This window comes from Bufo gargarizans, unplaced genomic scaffold (assembly GCF_014858855.1).
Source record: "Bufo gargarizans isolate SCDJY-AF-19 unplaced genomic scaffold, ASM1485885v1 original_scaffold_1083_pilon, whole genome shotgun sequence".
Taxonomy (NCBI): Eukaryota; Metazoa; Chordata; class Amphibia; order Anura; family Bufonidae; genus Bufo; species Bufo gargarizans.
In genome coordinates, this window is record NW_025334229.1 from 73,799 (window position 1) to 89,775 (window position 15,977).

A 15,977-nucleotide genomic window follows, 5' to 3' on the forward strand; every position below is an offset into this window, starting at 1 on the left:
CCTGAACAGAGGCCGTGGGGAACACGTACTGTGAACAGAGGCCGTGCCCGGGAAACAGAGGCTATGGGGACACGCACGGCAAACAGAGCCTGTGGGGAACAGAGCCTGTGGGGAACAGAGCCTGTGGGGAACAGAGCCTGTGGGGAACAGAGCCTGTGGGGAACAGAGGCTGTGGGGAACAGAGGCTGTGGGGAACAGAGGCTGTGGGGAACAGAGGCTGTGGGGAACAGAGGCTGTGGGGAACAGAGGCTGTGGGGAACAGAGGCTGTGGGGAACAGAGGCTGTGGGGAACAGAGGCTGTGGGGAACAGAGGCTGTGGGGAACAGAGGCTGTGGAGGACGCTGATTGAAGCCCAGTCACCCTGAGGTCCAGCCTTGACCCCTGCTCACCTTCTCCAGCGTCTCCTGGGTCTGCGCAGCGTGCGTCCTCTGCAGGTCCAGCCTGGCGCTCTCCATCTCTGCCCTCAGTCTGCTCAAGGCCTTGTGATGCTCCTGCGCGGTGCGCTGCTTCTCCTCATCCCGCAGGTGTCCGAGCTCCAGGAGCTGCTGCTTGTGCTGAGCATTGATCTGGATGAGCTCTTCCTTCATCTTGTAGACATGGTTCTCCAGGTCAGAGATAGTCTGCGGAGGAGAAGACAGGTCAGCATTGGTCACACCGAGAGCAGCCACAGAATGTCACCACTGCCGACTACCCCGACCCACAGGTATCCACATATGACAATGGGGCTGTCACCTTCCTACACACCCAGAATCAGCATCTCCAAAAGCAGGTGTCACACAACACCCACAACCGTACAATATGAGACACAAGACAACCGCATGACAAACAACACTCACAACCATACAATGAGACACATCAGTACAACACACAATACTTAAAACCTTATACTGACACAAAGCAGAGCCATAGAACAACTCACGAGACACAACACTCAGAACCATACCATGAGATACGACACACACAACTGTATAGAGACACACTCAACAGATAATACAACCATACAAAACACTCACAACCGAATGATAATATTGGATAAAATAAAAACAGAGTCTTCAGGCGCAGCTACTTAACAAGGTTTATGACACACAACACTCACAACTGTAAAACAAAGATAAGCAACAATCACACCCATAAATCAATGTCACACAACAATAAAATGAGATACAACACTCACAACCAGAAGACATAACATTTACAATTGTACAACAATATTGGATAAAATAAAAAATAGGTTGTTCAGGATACAGTACTCAAAGTGTATGATGCACAACACCCACAAGCGTAAAATAAAACAGACAACACACAACTGTGCAACAATGACACATGACACTCACAACCGAACTACAATGACAAGCAAATATCACAACCATAAAACAATGACATAACAATAACAACCGTACAATGACACATGACACAACTGTACAAAGACACACGACAACTGTACAACAATGACGCAGAACCCTCACAAACATACAATGACATACGATACAACTGTACAAAAATGACAACACACATCTGTGCAACAATGACACTTGACACTCAACTATACAGTAACCCACAACACAACAATGACACTCACAACTGTACAATAACACACAACACAACTATACAATGACAAACTCAACAGTACAATGACATTCATGACCGTATAATGACACACAACATTAACAACTGTACATCAGTGTAGCATGACACTCACAACCATGCAACGACACACAACACTCACAACCATACAACAATGACATGACACTCACAACTGCACAACAATGACACACGACACTCACAACTGTACAATGACACAGGACACTCACAACTGTACAATGACACAGGACACTCACAACCATACAATGACACAGGACACTCACAACCATACAATGACACATGACACTCACAACCATACAATGATACATGACACTCACAACCATGTAACAATCACACGACACAACCATACAACAATGACAAATGACACTCACAACCGTACAATGACACACAATAGTAACTGTAGAACAATGACACACAACACTCACAACCGTACAATGACACAAGACACACAATTGTACAGTGACACACAATACTCACAACTGTACAATGACACACGACAGAGAACTGTAGAACAATGACAAATGACACACAACCATACAACAATGACACAAGACACTCACAAATGTACAATGACACACAACAATGACACTACATCACAAATGTCCAACAATGACACTCCCAACTGTGTAACAATCACACGATACAACCGTACCACAATGATAAATGACACTCACAACTATACAACAATTACACACGACAAAAACAACTGTAGAACAATGACACACAACACTCACAACTGTACAATAATGAAAAATGACACGCAACCATACAACAATGACACACAATTATACATCATTCACATACCACTCTAGCATAATACAACAGGGGTGTAGCCAAGTACCTGGTAGGTAGGTACATGACACGTGGTAGGTAGAATCCATCACGAACTTCACATTGGGGCCCAAAAAAAAATTCACAAAATTTTCTGCAGGACACAGACACACAACACTGGGGCCCAATCCTGAGGGTCCAAAGCCACACCACCTGAACCACCATCCCAGCCAATACACAGAGGGTGTCACATGGCATTGAAGCCTGGGCTGTAAATGGATGCAAATGTAGCAAACCCTCAGCTGTCTGAGCCTGTGAATTCATTCGCTTTCGTCACCCATGCCGCCCTGTGCTGTTGCAGGGTTAGAGAATTTCTTAACCCTTAGGACGTCATAGGAGTGTGGGGGGCCCAGGACTGGGTGCTGAGGGGCACGGTATGGCATGCTGCGGCAGCCTTCTGCCTTCTTACAGCTTTTTATTTCAGGTCATAAAGGATTTCTTAAGAAGGCAAAACATCAAAGAGGCTTCAGAACAGTAGAACAGCATCCGAGGAACACTGGAAGAGTGTGCCAGGCCAGAAATAAGACTGGAGGTACGCAGGGAGAGTGTGCCAGGCCAGAAATAAGACTGGAGGTACGCAGGGAGAGTGTGCCAGGCCAGAAATAAGACTGGAGGTACGCAGGGAGAGTGTGCCAGGCCAGAAATAAGACTGGAGGTACGCAGGGAGAGTGTGCCAGGCCAGAAATAAGACTGGAGGTACGCAGGGAGAGTGTGCCAGGCCAGAAATAAGACTGGAGGTACGCAGGGAGAGTGTGCCAGGCCAGAAATAAGACCGGAGGAACGCAGGGAGAGCACACCACAACAGAAATAAGATGAGAGAAACGCAGGGAGAGCACACCACAACAGAAATAAGATGAGAGAAACGCAGGGAGAGCACACCACAACAGAAATAAGATGAGAGAAACGCAGGGAGAGCACACCACAACAGAAATAAGACCAGGTAAACACAGGGAGATACCTGAGGAACACAGGGAGAACACGCAAGGCCTGAAATAAGACCGAAGGAAAGCAGGGAGAAAGCGCCAGACCAGAGGAAAGCAGGGAGAGCACAGCAGGCCAGAAATAAGACCGGAGGAATGCAAGAAGAGTGCGCCAGACCAGAAATAAGACCAGAGAAACGCAGGGAGAGCACGCCAAGCCAGAAATGAGACCTGAGGGATGCTGGAAGAGGACGCAAAGCCAAAAATATGACCAGAGGAACATAGGGAGAGGGCACCAGACCAAAAATAAGACCAGAGGACCACAGGGAAAGAGTGCCAGACCAGAAATAAGACCAGAGAAATCCAGGGAGAGTGCGCCAGACCAGAAATAAGACCAGAGAAATCCAGGGAGAGTGCGCCAGACCAGAAATAAGACCAGAGAAATCCAGGGAGAGTGCGCCAGACCAGAAATAAGACCAGAGGAACGCAGGGAGAGCACGTCAGGCCAGAAATAAGACTGGAGGAACACTGGAAAATTGCACCAAGCCAGAAATTATGTGAGAGGAACGCAAAGAGAATGCGCCAGGCCAGAAATAAGACCAGAGGAACGCAGGGAGAGCGCACCAGATCAGAAAAAGATCAGGGGAGCGCAGGGAGAGCACACCAGACAGGAAATAAGACCAGCGGAACATAGGGAGAGTGCCAAGCCAGAAATAAGACCAGAGGAACGTAGGGAGAGCGCACCAGACCAGAAATAAAACCATAGGAACGCAGGGAGAGCGCACCAGACCAGAAATAAGACCAGAGGAACGCAGGGAGAGCGCACCAGACCAGAAATAAGACCAGAGGAACGCAGGGAGAGCGCACCAGACCAGAAATAAGACCAGAGGAACGCAGGGAGAGCGCACCAGACCAGAAATAAGACCAGAGGAACGCAGGGAGAGCGCACCAGACCAGAAATAAGACCAGAGGAACGCAGGGAGAGCGCACCAGATCAGAAAAAGATCAGTGGAGCGCAGGGAGAGCACACCAGACAGGAAATAAGACCAGCGGAAGATAGGGAGAGTGCCAAGCCAGAAATAAGACCAGAGGAACGTAGGGAGAGCGCACCAGACCAGAAATAAAACCATAGGAACGCAGGGAGAGCGCACCAGACCAGAAATAAGACCAGAGGAACGCAGGGAGAGCACGCAAGTCCAGAAATAAGACCAGAGGAACGTAGGGAGAGCGCACCAGACCAGAAATAAAACCATAGGAACGCAGGGAGAGTGCACCAGACCAGAAATAAAACCATAGGAACGCAGGGAGAGCGCACCAGACCAGAAATAAGACCATAGGAACGCAGGGAGAGCACACGAGGCCAGAAATAAGACCAAAGGAACACATGGAGAGCACGTCAGGCCAGAAATTATATCAGGGGAATGCAAATAGAGCGTGACAGGCCAGAAATAAGAACAGAGTAACACTTGAAAAGCGTGGCAAGCCAGAAAGAAGACCACACCAGACAAGAAATAAGACCAGAGGAATGCTGGAAGAGAGCACTGAGCCAGAGATGAGACAGGAGGAACTGGTGATCTGCGTGTAGTTCGGTTCACTATACTCTAGTGACCTCTCACCAGTGATGTATATACAGTGATATCACCGCTCTATGTCCTGAAAAAAGGGCAACAGGAGCCGCACTGCGAAAATAGATGTAAGCGGAGTGCCAGCGGCTGTGGAGGCGGTCCCCCTCCAAAGCATATAATAAAAAGAAATTCCGCAGCAACTTCCAAGGCGTAAAATGAAAAAAAGCTTTTTTTATTTACCAGACAGCTCTATGTCCTGGTGATCTGGGTGTAGTTCTGATCACTATATTCTAGTGACCTCTCACCAGTGATGTATATACAGTGACATCACTGCTCTATGTCCTGGTGATCTGGGTGTAGTACTGATCACTATGCTCTAGTGACCTCTCATCAGTGATGTAAATACAGTGACATCACTGCTATATGTCCTGGTGATCTGGGTGTAGTACTGATCACTATACTCTAGTGACCTCTCACCAGTGATGTATATACAGTGATATAGCTGCTATATGTCCTTGTGATCTGGGTGTAGTACTGATCACTATACTCTAGTGACCTCTCACCAGTGATGTATATACAGTGATATAGCTGCTATATGTCCTGGTGATCTGGGTGTAGTACTGATCACTATACTCTAGTGACCTCTCACCAGTGATGTATATACAGTGATATCACCGCTCTATGTCCTGGTGATCTGGGTGTAGTACTGATCACTATGCTCTAGTGACCTCTCATCAGTGATGTAAATACAGTGACATCACTGCTATATGTCCTGGTGATCTGGGTGTAGTACTGATCACTATACTCTAGTGACCTCTCACCAGTGATGTATATACAGTGATATAGCTGCTATATGTCCTGGTGATCTGGGTGTAGTACTGATCACTATACTCTAGTGACCTCTCACCAGTGATGTATATACAGTGATATCGCTGCTCTATGTCCTGGTGATCTGGGTGTAGTACTGATCACTATGCTCTAGTGACCTCTCATCAGTGATGTATATACAGTAATGTCACTGCTCTATGTCCTGGTGATCTGGGTGTAGTACTGATCACTATACTCTAGTGACCTCTCACCAGTGATGTAAATACAGTGACATCACTGCTATATGTCCTGGTGATCTGGGTGTAGTACTGATCACTATACTCTAGTGACCTCTCACCAGTGATGTATATACAGTGATATCACTGCTCTATGTCCTGGTGATCTGGATGTAGCACTAATCACTATACTCTAGTGAGCTCTCACCAGTGATGTATATACAGTAATGTCGCTGCTCTATGTCCTGATGATCTGGTTGTAGTACTGATCATTATACTCTAGAGACCTCTCACCAGTGATGTATATACAGTGATATCACTGCTCTATGTCCTGGTGATCTGGGTGTAGTACTAATCACTATACTCTAGTGACCTCTCACCAGTGACGTATATACAGTGATATCACTGCTCCTGGTGATCTGGATGTAGTACTGATCACTATACTCTAGTATTCTCTCACCAGTGATGTAAATACAGTGATATCACCGCTCTATGTCCTGGTGATCTGGATGTAGTACTAATCACTATACTCTAGTGACCTCTCACCAGTGACGTATATACAGTGATATCACCGCTCTATGTCCTGGTGATCTGGATGTAGTACTGATCACTATACTCTAGAGACCTCTCACCAGTGATGTATATACAGTGATATCATTGCTCTATGTCCTGGTGATCTGGATGTAGTACTAATCACTATACTCTAGTGACCTCTCACCAGTGACGTATATACAGTGATATCACTGCTCCTGGTGATCTGGATGTAGTACTATATACGTCACTATACTCTAGTGACCTCTCACCAGTGATGTATATACAGTGATATCACCGCTCTATGTCCCGGTGATCTGGGTGTAGTTCTGGTCACTATAATCTAGTATTCTCTGACCAGTAATGTATATACAGTGATATCACCGCTCTATGTCCCGGTGATCTGGGTGTAGTTCTGGTCACTATGCTCTCAGCCACATCAGAGGAGGAGAGGCATTTTATAGCAGAGGGTATATGCAGGATATAGGATGGCCCCCCCGGGATAGCATAGGTAAGGTATGTGAGGTGCTCTGAAGAGCGGGGGTGATGTCTGTGCGCACATTAGTCCCTCTTTTCATCATAAAACCCTCATCTGGTTTGTGCCCGACTCCATCAAACCTTTTTTCTTCCCTTTAAAGTTGGGTCTTTGATTCTGGCGCGGTTTGTGCGGAGCGCAGCTGGGAGGCAGAGGACGACACCAGCATTTAAAGCAAACATGTTTCCGACTTGAAAGGAAGGCTGTAATTAAAAAAATGGGCGGAAGAGAACTGCGATGGGATAATATTTTTTAATGGTGATTCAAAGGGCCACAGATGTCAGCGACTTTGAAAAAATTAGAAGTCTGCGGAAGGCTGTGCTGAGAAAGCGTCCGGCCCAAAGATGAAGCCGCTGCGGACGACAACCACAGGGCAGAGGCCGCGCCTGATCTGCAGGAGGTTTTGATGAATTAATGGGGAGGGGGGTCTGTTTCATTTTTAGGAGCCATTTTTTAAGGTGTCTGAAGCGGGAGATGGAGATTCTCGTCTTCAGGGTCTCACCTGGTCAATACAGCGCTCGCATATCGGAAGCTTGTTAACAGATGACCCAACTAAGAACTGTGTGAGGGCGGCGTAGACGCAGATACACGCCTGTCCACGTCACAGAACGGCACGAGGCTCCAGTGTGGCCACTGTCCTCGTATGGAATCACTACTACACAAATTCTCCTCCTCTAGTACAGAAGAGCTTACAATCATATACCGCCATCATATACCCACAAGGCGATTTCCTTCTACACCGACGTAACGCGAGAGGCGGAAGGCCTCTGTTCCCATCTGCGTTGGCGCACAATTATAAAAAAAGAAAAGAAAATGGTGGAGAAAATAGTGCAGCACGCAACGCCCTGTAGTCCGGTAAAATAACGGACACCGAAACAGAAGCCATTATAGTCGATGGCGTCCACTGAGCGCTGCCCTGTCATGTGACAAGTCCGCAGTCATTTTCATTGTTCTGACGAATGTAGATTGTCAACAGCGCTTAAATGTGTGCGACACGCGACAGGGGTCACATTCTGTAAACGATTCACACACACAATCAAGCACTTATGGGGTTAATGCATGCGGGAATTCTGTCGAGATTAAAGCGGCCAAGAAGAATAACGCAGAGCGCTGACGCTGGGGCGGTGAAAAAGATTGCAGGGAAGAATAAAACAGCTCGCCATTAAAACGAGCATGAAGCTGCTCCAGCCGAGATGCAGATTTTATCTGGGTGACAGGTCACATGACAGGCAGCGCCGCGCAGCAGCTTTGAAAAAGACAAGTTTTGATCTTAAAAGTTATAGACGGTGCTGTGATGTTGCAGTTCCCATGGTAACCACGGATTCAGGCAGCGCGATGACAGCATCCCGGCATATACACATGAGGAACCGGCTGCTTGGTTTGATTAAAACATTTCAGCCAAGATTTCAAGGTTCTAAACGTGAGGGGGTCGGTGTATGACAGGTGCACTGAGGGTTAATAAAACCTGCACTGGTCACATCGAGAGGTGCAAGAAAGAAGCCCGAAATATAGTCACTGAGCAGAGGATCCCTGCGTCCACAGATGAGAATATGCCATATCAACATGTATACAGCACAAACATATACGACTGGACCAAAGACACATGCATCAATTTTGCCCGGTATCAGACCGATCACTGTCCGTTCTGCCCGGTATCAGACCTCTCACTGTCAATCCTGCCCGGTATCAGACCGATCACTGTCCGTTCTGCCCGGTATCAGACCTCTCACTGTCAATCCTGCCCGGTATCAGACCTCTCACTGTCCATCCTGCCCGGTATCAAACCTTTCACTGTCCATCCTGCCACATATCAGACCTTCCACTGTCCATCCTGCCCAGTATCAGACCTTTCACTGTCCCTCCTGCCCAGTATCAGACCTCTCACTGTCCATCCTGCCCGGTATCAAACCTTTCACTGTCCATCCTGCCACATATCAGACCTTCCACTGTCCATCCTGCCACATATCAGACCTCTCACTGTCCATCCTGCCCGGTATCAGACCGATCACTGTCCGTTCTGCCCGGTATCAGACCTCTCACTGTCAATCCTGCCCGGCATCAGACCGATCACTGTCAATCCTGCCCGGCATCAGACCGATCACTGTCAATCCTGCCCGGTATCAGACTGAACACTGTTAGTCATGCCCGGTATCAGACATATCACTGTCAGCCCTGCCTGGTATCAGACCGAACACTGTCAATCTTTCCCGGTATCAGACCGAACACTGTCCATCCTGCCCGGTATCAGACCTCTCACTGTCCATCCTGCCCGGTATCAGACCTCTCACTGTCCATCCTGCCCGGTATCAGACCTTTCACTGTCCATCCTGCCCGGTATCAGACCTTTCACTGTCCATCCTGCCCGGTATCAGACCTCTCACTGTCCATCCTGCCCGGTATCAGACCTTTCACTGTCCATCCTGCCCGGTATCAGACCTCTCACTGTCCGTCCTGCTCGGTATCAAACCTTTCACTGTCCATCCTGCCACATATCAGACCTCTCACTGTCCATCCTGCCCGGTATCAGACCTTTCACTGTCAATCCTGCCCAGTATCAGACTTTCCACTGTCCATCCTGCCCAGTATCAGACCTTTCACTGTCCCTCCTGCCCAGTATCAGACCTCTCACTGTCCATCCTGCCCGGTATCAGACCTTTCACTGTCCATCCTGCCCGGTATCAGACCTATCACTGTCCGTCCTTCCCAGTATCAGACCTTTCACTGTCCATCCTGCCCGGTATCAAACCTTTCACTGTCCATCCTGCCACATATCAGACCTCTCACTGTCCATCCTGCCCGGTATCAGACCTTTCACTGTCAATCCTGCCCAGTATCAGACTTTCCACTGTCCATCCTGCCCAGTATCAGACCTTTCACTGTCCCTCCTGCCCAGTATCAGACCTCTCACTGTCCATCCTGCCCGGTATCAGACCTATCACTGTCCGTCCTTCCCAGTATCAGACCTTTCACTGTCAATCCTGCCCAGTATCAGACTTTCCACTGTCCATCCTGCCCGGTATCAGACCTCTCACTGTCCATCCTGCCCGGTATCAGACCTTTCACTGTCCATCCTGCCCGGTATCAGACCTCTCACTGTCCATCCTGCCCGGTATCAGACCTTTCACTGTCCATCCTGCCCGGTATCAGACCTCTCACTGTCCATCCTGCCCGGTATCAAACCTTTCACTGTCCATCCTGCCACATATCAGACCTCTCACTGTCCATCCTGCCCGGTATCAGACCTTTCACTGTCAATCCTGCCCAGTATCAGACTTTCCACTGTCCATCCTGCCCAGTATCAGACCTTTCACTGTCCATCCTGCCCAGTATCAGACCTCTCACTGTCCATCCTGCCCGGTATCAGACCTTTCACTGTCCATCCTGCCCGGTATCAGACCTATCACTGTCCGTCCTTCCCAGTATCAGACCTCTCACTGTCCATCCTGCCCGGTATCAAACCTTTCACTGTCCATCCTGCCACATATCAGACCTCTCACTGTCCATCCTGCCCGGTATCAGACCTTTCACTGTCAATCCTGCCCAGTATCAGACTTTCCACTGTCCATCCTGCCCAGTATCAGACCTTTCACTGTCCCTCCTGCCCAGTATCAGACCTCTCACTGTCCATCCTGCCCGGTATCAGACCTTTCACTGTTCATCCTGCCCGGTATCAGACCTATCACTGTCCGTCCTTCCCAGTATCAGACCTTTCACTGTCCATCCTGCCCGGTATCAAACCTTTCACTGTCCATCCTGCCACATATCAGACCTCTCACTGTCCATCCTGCCCGGTATCAGACCTTTCACTGTCAATCCTGCCCAGTATCAGACTTTCCACTGTCCATCCTGCCCAGTATCAGACCTTTCACTGTCCCTCCTGCCCAGTATCAGACCTCTCACTGTCCATCCTGCCCGGTATCAGACCTTTCACTGTCCATCCTGCCCGGTATCAGACCTATCACTGTCCGTCCTTCCCAGTATCAGACCTTTCACTGTCAATCCTGCCCAGTATCAGACTTTCCACTGTCCATCCTGCCCAGTATCAGACCTTTCACTGTCCCTCCTGCCCGGTATCAGACCTTTCACTGTCCATCCTGCCCGGTATCAGACCTCTCACTGTCCATCCTGCCCGGTATCAGACCTTTCACTGTCCCTCCTGCCCGGCATCAGACATTTCACTGTCCGTTCTGCCCGGCATCAGACATTCACTGTCTCTCCTGTCCGGTATCAGACATTTCACTGTCACTCCTGTCTGGTATCAGACCTTTCACTGTCTCTCCTGTCCGGTATCAGACCTTTCACTGTCTCTCCTGTCCGGTATCAGACCTTTCACTGTCTCTCCTGTCCGGTATCAGACCTTTCACTGTCTCTCCTGCCCGGTATCAGACCTTTCACTGTCCCTCCTGCCCGGTATCAGACCTTTCACTGTCCCTCCTGCCCGGTATCAGACCTTTCACTGTCCATCCTGCCCGGTATCAAACCTTTCACTGTCCATCCTGCCACATATCAGACCTTCCACTGTCCATCCTGCCACATATCAGACCTCTCACTGTCCATCCTGCCCAGTATCAGACCTTTCACTGTCCCTCCTGCCCAGTATCAGACCTTTCACTGTCCCTCCTGCCCGGTATCAGACCTCTCACTGTCCATCCTGCCCGGTATCAGACCATTCACTGCCTGTCCTGCCCAGTATCAGACCTGTCCGTCCTACTCAGTATCAGAACTATGACTGTCCGTCCTACTCAGTATCAGACCTATGACTGTCCGTCCTACTCAGTATCAGACCTATGACTGTCCGTCCTACTCGGTATCAGACCTATGACTGTCCGTCCTGCTCGGTATCAGACCTATCACTGCCTGTCCTGCCCAGTATCAGACCTATCACTTTCTGTCCTGCCTAGTATCAGACCCATCACTCTCCGCCCTGCCCGGTATCAGACCTATTACTGTCAGTCCTGCCCGGTATCTGACCTTTCCACTGTCTCTCCGGCCCAGTATCTGACATTTCACTGTCTCTCCTGCCGAGTATCAGACATTTCACTGTCCATCCTGCTCAGTATCAGACATTTTACTGTGTACCCTGTCCGGTATCAGACCTATCACTGTTTGTCCTAGTGGTATCAGACCTTTCACTGTCCTTCCTGCCCAGTATCAGAACTATCTCTGTCTCTCCTGGCCGGTATCAGACCTTTCACTGTCCGTCCTGCCCGGCATCAGACCTTTCACTGTCCGTCCTGCCCGGCATCAGACATTTCACTGTCCGTCCTGCCCGGCATCAGACATTTCACTGTCCGTCCTGCCCGGCATCAGACATTTCACTGTCCGTCCTGCCCGGCATCAGACATTTCACTGTCCGTCCTGCCCGGCATCAGACATTTCACTGTCCGTCCTGCCCGGCATCAGACATTTCACTGTCCGTCCTGCCCGGCATCAGACATTTCACTGTCCGTCCTGCCCGGCATCAGACATTTCACTGTCCGTCCTGCCCGGCATCAGACATTTCACTGTCCGTCCTGCCCGGCATCAGACATTTCACTGTCCGTTCTGCCCGGCATCAGACATTTCACTGTCCGTTCTGCCCGGCATCAGACATTTCACTGTCCGTCCTGCCCGGCATCAGACATTTCACTGTCCGTCCTGCCCGGCATCAGACATTTCACTGTCCGTTCTGCCCGGCATCAGACATTCACTGTCTCTCCTGTCCGGTATCAGACATTTCACTGTCTCTCCTGTCCGGTATCAGACCTTTCACTGTCTCTCCTGTCCGGTATCAGACCTTTCACTGTCTCTCCTGTCCGGTATCAGACCTTTCACTGTCTCTCCTGTCCGGTATCAGACCTTTCACTGTCTCTCCTGTCCGGTATCAGACCTTTCACTGTCTCTCCTGTCCGGTATCAGACCTTTCACTGTCTCTCCTGTCCGGTATCAGACCTTTCACTGTCTCTCCTGTCCGGTATCAGACCTTTCACTGTCTCTCCTGTCCGGTATCAGACCTTTCACTGTCTTTCCTGTCCGGTATCAGACCTTTCACTGCTCACTCTGTGCAGACTGTGTGTGTGATGAGGCAGCGCTTGCACAGAGGCTTCAGCATATTTATATTCCTGGCTGACAGCGTCTCTACTCCGAGCGTACATCAAAGGCTCCTCTGTTCTGTAATAAGGCAGAAAGATGAGAGATGGAAATACGCTTGAAGTAAAGGATTGATGTTAAACTCCAGTATTCAGTGCCATTTAGAGCTTGTGTGTGGGTCCATAACAAGAAATTATTATCGATTGCAAGAAGAGCGGGGGAAGGGATCGCACAATGAGCCAGACACAAAGACCATGCACCGAGAGGAGCCAGAAGCATGGGACTCTACCCAGGAAACATCGGGGTGACCTAAGTGATGTCACCTCCTGTATAATATAACTGATATCTGGAGAGCGGTGATGTCACCTCCTGTATAATATAACTGATATCTGGAGAGCGGTGATGTCACCTCCTGTATAATATAACTGATATCTGGAGTGCGGTGATGTCACCTCCTGTATAATATAACTGATATCTGGAGAGCGGTGATGTCACCTCCTGTATAATATAACTGATATCTGGAGAGCAGTGATCTCACCTCCTGTATAATATAACTTATAATGTATGGGTGCTGGGAGTATACAGCATGTGAGGCTCTACAGAGTGTAGATGGTGGCTCAGTGGTTAGTGGTGGATCGGTGGTTTGCACTGGTGCCTTGCAGCGCTGGGGTTCTAGGTTCAGATCTGACCAAGGACACCATCAGCATGGAGTTTGTATGTTCTCCCCGTATTTGCGTGGGTTTCCTCCCACACTCTATAGACATACCGATAGGGAAGCTAGATTGTGAGAAAAGACTAACCCTTGCCTAGAGACAACCAAGACAAGGTTACTACCAGATTAGACAAACCAAGGCAAGGCCACCACCCGTGTAGGGAAACAAGACAAGGCCACCAACAGCCTATAGAGACCAAGACAAGGTCACTACCTGCCTACAAACACCAAGACACGGTAACCACCAGCCTATAGACACAAAGACATGGTCACCACAAGCCTAGAGGTACCAAGACATGGTCACCACCAGCCTAAAGACACCAAGACAAGGCCATCACCAGCATACAGAGGCCAAGACAAGGCCATCACCAGCATACAGAGGCCAAGACAAGGCCAATGCCAGCCTAGTAACACCAAGACAAGACCACTACCAACCTAGAAATACCAAGACAAGGACACCTCGGGCCTAGAAAAAACAAGACAAAGCCAACATCAGCCTAAAGGGAACAAGAGAAAGCCACCACTGACCTAGAGAGTACAAGACAAGGCCACCACAAACCTTGAAACAACAAGACAAGGCCAACAATAAGCTAGAGACACCAAGACAAAAACCAGTACCAGCCCAGAGACACAAGGAAAAGAACACCACCAGCCAAGACACACTAAGACAAGGACACCACCAGTGTAGAGACCAAGATAAGGCCACTAGCAGCCTAAAGGCACCAATGTAAGACCACAATAACCCTAGAGATAAGAAGACAAGGCCCCACTAGCCTAGAGACACCAAGCCATGGCCACCACCAGCCTATAGAAATCATGGCCAACCATGGTCTGTAGACAGCAAGACAAGGCCACCACCAGCTTACAGAAACCAAGACAAGGCCAACACAAGCCTAAAGACAAACATACAAGGCCACCACTGGTCTAAAAACAACAAAGCAAGGCCACCACCAGCCTATAGAAACCATGGCCAACCATGGTCTGTAGACAGCAAGACAAGGCCACCACCAGCTTACAGAAACCAAGACAAGGCCAACACAAGCCTAAAGACAAAACATACAAGGCAACCACTGGTCTAAAAACAACAAAGCAAGGCCACCACCAGACTAGAGACACCAAGACAAGGTCACAGCCAGCCTAGATAGAAAACAAGGCCAAAACTAGCCTAGAGACACAACGACAATGCCATCAACAAGCTAGAGACACCAAGACTAGGTGAGTACTAGCCCAGAGAAAACAAAGACAAGTACACAACCAGCCAAGATGCACTAAGACAAGGACACCAAGATAAGGCCACTGGCAGCCTAATGGAACCGAGAAAAGACCACTATAAGCCTAGAGACACCAAGACAAGGCCACCACCAACGTACAGACAACAAGAAAAGGCCACCACCAACGTACAGACAACAAGATAAGGCCACCTCCAGCCTAGACTGAAAAAGACAAAGCCAGCACCAGCCTAGATAGACAAAGACAGGGTAATGACACCAAGACAAGGTCACCAAGTCTACTTTCACACTCGCGTTTTGGCTTTCCGTTTGTGAGATCTATTCAGGGCTCTTACAAGCGGTCCAAAACAGATCAGTTTGCATTCTAAGGCATTCTTGGATCCGCTCAGAATGCATCAGTTCAGTCTCCATTCCGCTTTGGAGACTGACATCAAAACGCTGCTTGCAGCGTTTTGGTGTCCGTCTGATGAAACTGAGCTAAATGTCTGCATCCGTTCAGAACTGATCCGTTTGTATTATCTTTAACATAGCCAAGACGGATCCGTCTTGCACACCATTGAAAGTCAATGGAGGACGGATCCGTTTTATATTGTGCCAGATTGTGTCAGAGAAAACGGATCCGTCCTGGCACACAATGTAAGTCAATGGTGACGGATCCATTTTCTCTGACACAATCTGGCACAATATAAAACGGATCCGTCCTCCATTGACTTTCAATGGTGTGCAAGACGGATTCGTCTTGGCTATGTTAAAGATAATACAAACGGATCAGTTCTGAACGGATGCAGACGGTTGTATTATCTGAATGGATCCGTTGAACGGATCCGCACAAAACGCAAGTGTGAAGGTAGCCTTAGATTCTAGAGACACCATGACAAGGTCACCAATGCCATAGACACACCTATACAAGGTCACCACCAGCAAAAAGACAGCAAGAAAA

General features: G+C 48.9%; 1 protein-coding gene across 2 annotated transcripts in view; it reads right to left on the reverse strand.

The window, feature by feature from the left end:
- CEP112 (centrosomal protein 112) overlaps positions 1 to 15,977 on the reverse strand; it is an 86,679-nt gene that overhangs the window by 21,067 nt on the left and 49,635 nt on the right. For both annotated transcript variants that reach the window (XM_044273734.1, XM_044273735.1), the window contains exon 21: positions 390 to 620. In XM_044273734.1, coding sequence (XP_044129669.1) covers positions 390 to 620 — 231 coding nt within the window. The remainder of the gene's footprint in view (positions 1 to 389; positions 621 to 15,977) is intronic.